General features: G+C 45.5%; 1 protein-coding gene across 1 annotated transcript in view; it reads left to right on the top strand.

Annotated features, from left to right (window-relative positions):
- Positions 1-9,189, top strand: part of ACVR2A (activin A receptor type 2A) — a 50,654-nt gene that overhangs the window by 38,069 nt on the left and 3,396 nt on the right. The window contains exons 5-9 of the mRNA XM_026040875.1: positions 4,393-4,536; positions 5,076-5,219; positions 5,874-6,019; positions 6,971-7,085; positions 7,974-8,112. Of these exons, the coding sequence (XP_025896660.1) occupies positions 4,393-4,536; positions 5,076-5,219; positions 5,874-6,019; positions 6,971-7,085; positions 7,974-8,112 (688 nt within the window). The remainder of the gene's footprint in view (positions 1-4,392; positions 4,537-5,075; positions 5,220-5,873; positions 6,020-6,970; positions 7,086-7,973; positions 8,113-9,189) is intronic.

The following is a 9,189-nucleotide window of genomic DNA, read 5'->3' as shown; positions in this document are numbered from 1 at the left end:
GCAGCGATGCAGGGCGCGCAGCAGGGCCGTGCCCGTGCAGGCAGCGATGCAGGGCGCGCAGCAGGGCCGTGCCCGTGCAGGCAGCGATGCAGGGCACGCAGCAGGGCGGCCGTGCCCGTGCAGGCAGCGATGCAGGGCACGCAGCAGGGCCCCGCTGCAGGATGCAGCGCGTGCGAGGCCAGAGCAGCTCCGCGCGCTCGGTGCAGCAGTGCCCTCTCCTGCCCGCGCCGCTTCCCTGCCGCCGGAGCAGCCCGCCGGGCCGGCCGTGCCTTAAGACTCACAAGCTAAATTCAACAAGCGATCTGTGGTATGCTCTTTCCTGCCTTTTTTTCTTTGCTGACATATTAATGATGTTTTCTAATTTAAAATTATCTCTTATTGCTGCAAGAAAGTATTGCTACCCCCTTGAACATTTCTGTTATTAACTCATAGTTTGCTTTGTCTCATTGCTTGTAAGCTGTTTTTCATCTCATTCTTGATATAAATAGTAATTTCTTTTGCTTGTGTTTTCTCCCCTCTCTGCAAGCACGCCTTTCATATAATGATTGAGGTAAGATGCATTGATGTTTGTTCATGGTTATGAACTTTCTGTGCACATGTAAGAAGTAGTTGTGGTCTGAATTACATTTTTTTTTTTCAGCATTTTTGGATCATAAATCTGTAAGCATGCTTGGGGTAAAAATATGGATTTGGCCATAGCTTTCATAAAATCCACTGTAATTTCTCAGGCTATCGAGTTAAACACCTGCAAGGAAAACCCTCTTTTAAGCTTGCTCTGATGTTCTTGCTGTCCAGAAGTTTTTTTCTTTTTTTATTTACATTAGATTATTGATAACTTATGTGAAACTGCAAGTAACTTAAAACTCTCCATTAAGAAATGTTACTCACACTGAATGGAGAGCGTTAATGAATATAGAAAAAGTCAAGGTTTGAGCTGTAATGAACACTCAGTATTTATTGTCTGTGTATGGCCCTGCTTGGTAGCTGAAACACTCCATAAATATACACAAATATATACCGTTTAGAAGAAAATAGATTGTTGCTATTTTTCCCCCAAGTGTCTTGCATCTCCAAAGAGTTATTAGAAAGTCTCTCCATTCGTAGTGACTATTTTACTTCAAAGGAAATAATTGCAGCTAGGTCAGAAATTTCCTGTTTGCAGCTGACTGCCGTGTATGTGTTACTTGGGGAAAGGGGTTGTGATGCAGAGCCAAACCTGGAGGATTTTCTTGGAGTAAGAAGGAAGAAGAAAAAAATATCCATTTTAAAAAGGTGTTGGAGGGACACAGAAGTGGATAAAAAGATTTAGAAGTGTGATATAAATCAGGGAATTGGGGTTAGATTTGATTGCAGAATTTGAAAACTGTGGCTCCTTCCACTGCTTTTGCATCCAGACTTCACAGATAACCTGATAAAACCAAACGGGCCCCAAAGCAGAAAGGGAGAGAACAGCTGAGCTTGTGCTGGAGCTCTTTAAAAGAGAACTTGCTAAACATGCCCACAAAACAAGCTGCAGAATCAGTATAACCGGAACCAGTGTAACCAAATAATGCACTTTCGGCAAGGAGAAGGTGCCTGGGCGCCGCAGGGCTCAGGGCTGCCGCCCCGTGTCGCGGCCGGGAAGGGGAGACGTGTTTGTGCTGCCGCTTTGGGGGGCTGGACGCTTTGCCCCCGCTTCGGAAACACACGGTGAGGGTTTTGGTTCAATTGCCCTGTGAAAGGAGATGGGCCTGAACTCCAGGGCTGCCGGGCTGCACTGGGACAGGCTTTTAGGAGGCTGCTCCGCTTGTTGTATTTTTAAAGGATTTGGAGTCTCGTATTTGTTCATCTTCTGTCAGGTCCCAGTCCGCTCTGTAAGTGAGGTCGGGCAACCTGCCGCTCTGGCCGGTGGCACTCGCACGGTTTGTTAAATGGTGCCTTGCTCCGTTCAGCAGCGTGACCGGTACGTGCTACCTGGCAGGGAAACAAAACTGCCGGGTGCAAAATCGACCACAGAGCCCTGTTTGAAATGGAAAAGGCAGCGGAGCCGAGTCCGGCGGTGGGACAGGGACAGCCAGGACAGGGGAAGGGCTCCTTGCTTCCTTGTGGGCTCCCGCCAGCTGGGCCTGGCTCCTCCATGGATCTATTCACATTGTGCCTTTATTCCTGCCCTGCCGGGATCCCTGAGGTGAACGGATGAAAACCATTTTGCTGGGACACAGTGCTAGTGACTCTGGTTAGAAGCAGGATACGTTGGGAATGGCCCAGGGATGTTTGTGCATTGAAATAGGATTTTCGGTCCTAGAGTAAATGCCTGCTCATTTGGATGAAACTGTTTAGAAATAAACAGCAATAGAGTGAATAATGTTGTTTATAGCTCGGTTAACAGAATTGCTTTCATTTCAAAACACTGGTGGGTTGGTTGGTGGATTTTAAGTGGGAGGGCTTTCTTCAGAAGAACATGGGAAGTTTGGATTTCATGAAAGTATTTCAGCTAGCACTGAAATGTGGACAGAACCACAGGGGGTTGCGATATATGGGGAAATGTATTGAATAGACGGCATTTTTGCGGAATTGTGGAATTGCAGTGTATGGAAAGGTCACATTCAGCTTAATGGGAAGCAGGAATGGCCACGTGGCCTGGGCGTGCGGAGGAGCCGCTGCGGCTCGCGGGAGCCGCTGCTGTCGGCTCTGGGCTCTGGGAAGGGCCAAGTGGCCGTTTGCTGGGTGGGGAAGAAGGAAAACGGCCTGGGATGCCCCAAAATAACTGTCAGTCCTCCTGGTTCCCCAACGGCAAGGGGCTCCTTCTGCTCCCTGAGGCCAGGACGGGTCTGGGTCTGCTGTTGTTGGGGGTTGTTAAAGCAGAGTGTGCAGGGCAGGGGAGGCCGCGATGCCGCGTCCCGACTGATCCCAGCACTGATCCCGGTGCTCGGGGTCTCGGGAAGAGCGGGGCTGGCTTGGAGGCCACCGCGGGAGGAGCCAGGAGCACCCGCGCTGCGATCCGGCTCCGCTCCTGCCCTTCCTGCCCGGCGCACCAGGGCAGCGGGTTCCCTGCCGCTGGAAGTGCCCAAACGGAGCTCTGGAACGGCGAGCAGGGCACAGTGGGGAGAACGAGAAGGAAACACTGTGCCAGACAAGGTTCTGAGCCTTTAAGCTTCGTTTTCTAGGTGCTGTTTATCAGATTTAAGCCCTGCAATTTTTATGTAGCTTAGCTTTATTTAAGCATCTATCATATCTGCAAAAAGGATTTCATCTTTTTTGAGGGCAATATTTTTCAGTATTTTGGTGGGGCTCTAATTTGCCTTGCAAAAAGTAGGATTAGGCAAAGAATTTAAATACTACATTTTCTTTTACAGATATTAATTTCAGTGGAATTAGGTTCCCATTTAAAAAAAAAAAAAAAAGATAGAAATCAGTTTGTGAAACTTATCCTTTCTCAGGGACCTATTTATTTGATGAGAAACAGGAGCATGATGTGGATTCCTCTGCCGCAGCTCCTCAAAGCCGCTGGTGGGAGCAGTAGCCCCTGTCTCCCTTCTTGCAGCCCTGACGTACGTCTACAAGTGCGTTTTACAGAAAAGGTGCCTTAAATGTGCACAGCTCTCGTGCTCCTAACAGGAGCGCTCACGTCCTCCATGATTTTTACCCACTTTGTAGTAGTTTTCTTCAGCCTTTCTCTGGAAAACACCTTTACAGTTGTTCCTAGCTGGGTAGGAAACTAGATTATAGGAGTAAGAATTGATTAGTGTTTTATGGAGAGGTGTATGGAAGTGCAGCTGATGGTTGTGATCATGGTAGGGAAACACTTTACATAAACACCAGGTAATCTAACGGGGTAGGGTGGGAAGAAAAAGGCAACACAGAGCGAAGCTCATCCTTTGGCAATAAAGGTGAAAATCTACTTGTTATATTCAGAGGTGTATAATATGAGATATGTAAGATGCATGTAAAGTATATTAATACAAGATATTGAATAATCTGTTGCTTTTTGTCCCCAAAAAGATTTTTCAAATCTATAGTTGGCTTGATGTTTATAGGGATAATCTTGTTGTTCTAACTCATTTCCAATTGCGCTTCTCAACTTCCATGAAAAGGAATATATTATTATTTTTAGCCCACCAGTAAAATTCCATATTTTATTTTACACATTTCACATGTTTAATTTTACGTGTATTTTATTCCCTAACTTTCACTGTGCTTCTCCCCTGGTGAGACTGCCTTGTGCTCGGGCTGCCGTGGCGCTGCAGAGCGGCGTGCGGACGCTGGGCACGGTCCACGGGCACGTTTCCCTGCCATCCGGAAGGGAGGCCCTTTCTGGCTGGTTTGGGGGTCGCTCAGTGATGTCCCTCGCGCTGTCCCCGAGGATAACCCACAAACCAGCACAGTCACTGACTGCTCTTGTCGTGGTTTCAGGACCCGGGGCCGCCGCCGCCGTCGCCGCTGATGGGCCTGAAGCCTTTGCAGTTACTGGAGATCAAAGCCAGGGGACGGTTTGGGTGCGTGTGGAAGGCGCAGCTGCTCAACGAGTACGTGGCCGTCAAGATATTCCCTATCCAGGTAGGCAGCAGCGCTTAGTGGCCGTGTTACAAGAGCAACACCTGATGGCAAAGGAAATAAAGGAAAACCTGTTGCTAGTTCTTCAGTTTTGGGTTTTTGGTTTGTTTTTTTTTTTTTTTTTTGATTGTAGTATTATAACACTACTTGTAAAATCAAAGCACTGTAATGAGTTGCAGTAGGTAAAAGAGCTATCTGTTGCTGTGGTTCATAACCCTGACAGTTAATGTTGCTTTCAAATAATACAATTTGCCACTAAACAGAAATGGGACATGTACAAAGAAAGACACATTTATTCATATTTTTGATCCATTAAGTCATTAGTTTGTAGAATGAGCATTGTGTTCCTCTACACATTCATAATTCCAATATGGTCAGTCTATATATCCCTTTCATAGTAAATCCTGGCTTAACACAAACTAGATTTTCATCACCTTGGCAGACCATTCAGCAACACACAGGAATCATAGGAGGAGATTTCTCTCATGGAGAAATCTTTTGATTCCTATTATTAAGATATTAATTTGATTCTCTTTTTTTAGGACAAGCAGTCATGGCAGAACGAATATGAAATCTACAGTCTCCCTGGAATGAAGCACGACAACATTTTACAGTTCATTGGTGCAGAGAAACGAGGCACCAGCATCGACGTAGATCTCTGGCTGATCACAGCGTTTCATGAAAAGGTTTGTCCAGTCCTGGGGGTGGCAGATTTGCTTTTGAACGTAGTGCACAAACGCGCCTAAGGGGCTGATGAACTTCAGACAATTCAGAAATAAAATTTAAAGTAGTTTTCACTCACTTTTAGCTTGTATTATTTCACTAGGTATCAGTCTCTTCAGACTAAATGTCTTTTTGAGGATCATCTCCTGTAGCTCTCCCTAAATGAAACAAACTTGGAGATTCCCATGTTTTACTTTTGTTTTACTTAGATTGATCAGTTGATTTGAGTCTTTAAAGAAAGAAATATTAGGTATCAATTGCATTGTGATAACCACAATAAAAAATATAAATATATTAAGAATGTATTCAGTGTTTTACAATGAAATATTTGTTTAGATCTTTTAATGTGCAAATGACAGTGAAGTAAGTTTGAGGAGGGGGAAAAAAAATTCTCCTCATGCCCCAGGGATGATGCTAAGGTTGGTCGTGGCTCTCGTTTGAACTAGTGGGGCGTATGCGTGCGTATTGTGTGCTTGTGTCTCACTAAAAGGTGTCTAAGATAAAGGCAGGCAGACCTTGTCCTGTTCTCTAATGACAGAGGCCGACTAGAGGCCTCCCTTGTGGGCACAGGACAGTGACATTTGTCGGTAACTCTCCTTTTTCCCTCTGCTGCACAGGGGTCATTAACAGACTTTCTCAAGGCCAACGTGGTTTCTTGGAACGAACTGTGTCACATTGCTCAGACTATGGCTAGAGGTCTGGCTTATCTTCACGAGGATATTCCGGGGCTAAAAGATGGACATAAACCTGCCATCTCGCACAGGTAAGGCAATGCCAGGTATTTTCTGGGGCTTGTTAATATTTGACTTCGGGCTGAAGGCTCTGAGGGATTCAGAGAGTTGTTAGTTTTTATGAAATCTGGCTCCCGGAATAATAAAGAGCCTGATAAGAAAGATGTGCTCAGCCTAAAGGAAAAGCTAGCTGGTTGTTTACAGGGGGTGGCTTGGTGATCGTGGCTGGTGGCATGAAGTCCATTTTCAGGCAGTTAATTGTTGACACTCCTTATGCACTGTAGGAAATAATAGGGATTGGAGCTGCTTAAAACATCACTCGTACTGACTTTAAATAATATGAGGATCTTCAGACAGAAGTATAACTGTAAGCGATATTGTACCCGTTGTTGAGGGTAATTGCTGTTTTTAAATAAGGAAGGTATAAGAAGCTATTAAGGGAGGCAGAGAGCAGAAAAGCAGTGGTAAACAAGGTAGAAGGAAGGGAAACACGGATCCCTCGGAGCTCCGGGAGACAGGGTGTGCGAGCGAGCGCCTGCCCCCATGGGCTCCGCTGCCTGCTGCCCATGCAGGCAACTGGGTGTCCCCTTGGACACCATCAGAATTCCTTTTGGAATAGTGTTTTGTTCCCTATCGAGAAAACAAAACACAGCTATAATTGAGGAAACATGCAATAACTACATCTCTGTACTATTTCTGCGTCATATTTGCTTATAAACCAGTATATATTATAAAGCTAAGTATATAATGTTAAAAATAAACATTTAGTTGCATAAGAATAAAGATGTAAAACTGTACTTCTGTTTTTACTATTATCCTTTGTTGTGTAAATAGATTATTCATTTATATTTTTCATGCCTTTCATATTACTACAATTGTACATGATCTCTGTTTTGCTTTTTCTTTATAACTTTATACAGATTATTTATTATACAGACATATTTCATGTTCTAGATTTCTAATTTTTTTCCTTAACTTGAAAGGGACATCAAAAGCAAGAATGTGCTGCTGAAAAATAATCTTACAGCTTGTATTGCTGATTTTGGTCTAGCTTTAAAGTTTGAGGCTGGAAAGTCTGCAGGGGATACGCACGGACAGGTAAAGACCGATTTATTCACATATACGATGTAACGATTAACTGCACGAAATGCAAACTGAGAGCTTAGACATTCCTCGTGGCCTGCACGCTGTGTCATCATCATCTTTTTGTGGTCTCTAAAGATGGCAAGTTTGGCTTTCAGGCCACAGGATACAAGTTAGGCAATTGGGCAGGTTAGATTAAATAGATTTGGTTTTAGGCAAACCTTCGTAATTTATGGTTGAAGGACAAAAATAAAATCCATACAGTGGTATTACAAGACCTCAGTAACGTTCCTCAAAACATAATGTAACTCATAATGGTGCTAACTTAAATAGCAGGGTGGACCTTGTCTGTATATTGCATTCTCATTTGTTCATCTGAAATAACTTGACCAGTGATGATGGCCAAAATAAATGGATAATCATGAAGTTTTCATTTAATGTTCAAGCTTGTGTAAGAGATTTATTATAATTTTTGCAGAATAACTTTCAGTGTGGTGGCTTGTTTTCCTTTCTTTGCCTTTCCTGCCATGGAGAGTCTCCTTAAGTCAAACTGTACATAATCCCTTTGATATTTTCCTGCAATCTGGGGAAAAAATAAGGAACGGTGGCAACAAGTGTGTTGAATTGTTATGGAAATATATATTTTAAATTTCAAAATACCTTCAGATTCTCATAAACATAAGTGGGAATCACCAGTATAGCGCCTAAGCTATAATTATAATTTTAATTCCTCATTTTTTATGGGAAGAATACAAAACACTTCCGAGATGGATCCCAAAGCGAAGCTAATCACAGCTATAGTCCTCTTGTACGGTATTTCCATAACAGCAGCAGCTAGGTGAGGATAATGCGGGTCACGTTGGGTTGATGGTGACAGATGCTTGCGCTTTCCTCCCTGCCCAGGTGGGCACGCGCAGGTACATGGCTCCCGAGGTGCTGGAAGGCGCCATCAACTTCCAGAGGGATGCGTTCCTGCGGATAGACATGTACGCCATGGGCCTGGTCCTGTGGGAGCTGGCGTCGCGGTGCACGGCCTCCGACGGTGAGCGCGGCGCAAACGCGTCCCCAACGGGCAGGGCAGGGAGGGACTCGCTGCGGGGTCAGCGAAATGCCCGGAGGTTGGCAGCCCTGGGGGGAGACGAGCGCAACGCAGAGCCCTCCTCTCACCTTAGAACTCCCTCTGTTCGGCTTTGGGTGTCCCGAGTTGACGTGGGGTGGAGGTTTGGGCACCTCCAGCTCACGGGGGTGTCAGAGTTTCAAAGGAATCTTGGCTGAGTGGCTGCTAGCTCCTGAATGGCAAAGGCCGGAGGATGGGAGAGATCCTCTCGGGTGTTTTGTCCGCCAGGGAGCCCTAACAGCTGCTTTTCGGAAAAAGCAGATTGTGGCTTCCAACTGTTACGCTATTGAGATATCAGACACTATATTTTAAAATATGGCATTTAAAAAAAAAAAAAAGAAAAAATTGTGAATAGAGATCTTGGGCTTAATCAAAAACAAGCTGGAAAACAAAGCTGGGAAGTATTCAGGAGAAGATGCATTTCCAGTAGTCCTGAAGACTCCTGAGAGCCGCCGAGCACGGCGAGGCGCCAGGAAGGGCAGGAGGCTGCTCCCCCAGGGGGGAGTTTAGCCTTTGGAGAAGGATTTCCAGCCACAGGATCAACTCCATCCTGCACAAAACGTGAGGCAGCTCCGCGTTGGGCACTGACTTCATTATTATTTTTGCCCCATTGGCTCAGGGTGCTGTAAAACAGACTGACCTAAACCTGCTAGGAGCCTGTTGTAGGTGTCTCTGGTGGGAGTGGGGATAACTGCACAGTGCTGGGGATGGACATCACCCCTAGCACCAAACCTGCACTTCTGCCACCCTCCTCTTCCTCCTCTTCAGCTTTGGGGGTTTCTTTCTTTAATTCTGCTAAGGACAAGGCTGCACTCCTAGTCTCAGCCTAAGGACTTTATCCTGAGCTCTGTGCATTGCAGGATAACGTAGCACGTTTCCAGAGGCTGCAGCAGTTACCACTGCAGACTTTGGAGCACGTGTGATACTGAAAACCTTCCGTGTCCTGATTAAAACAGCTGCTGGCTTCTCGCTTGCTGCTCACTTGTCCTGGCCTCAGCATTT

Source organism: Nothoprocta perdicaria, unplaced genomic scaffold (assembly GCF_003342845.1).
Source record: "Nothoprocta perdicaria isolate Ctin4 unplaced genomic scaffold, notPer1 scaffold_27, whole genome shotgun sequence".
Taxonomy (NCBI): domain Eukaryota; kingdom Metazoa; phylum Chordata; class Aves; order Tinamiformes; family Tinamidae; genus Nothoprocta; species Nothoprocta perdicaria.
Note: the sequence above shows the minus strand (reverse complement) of the source record. Positions and strands in the feature narration are given on the sequence as shown.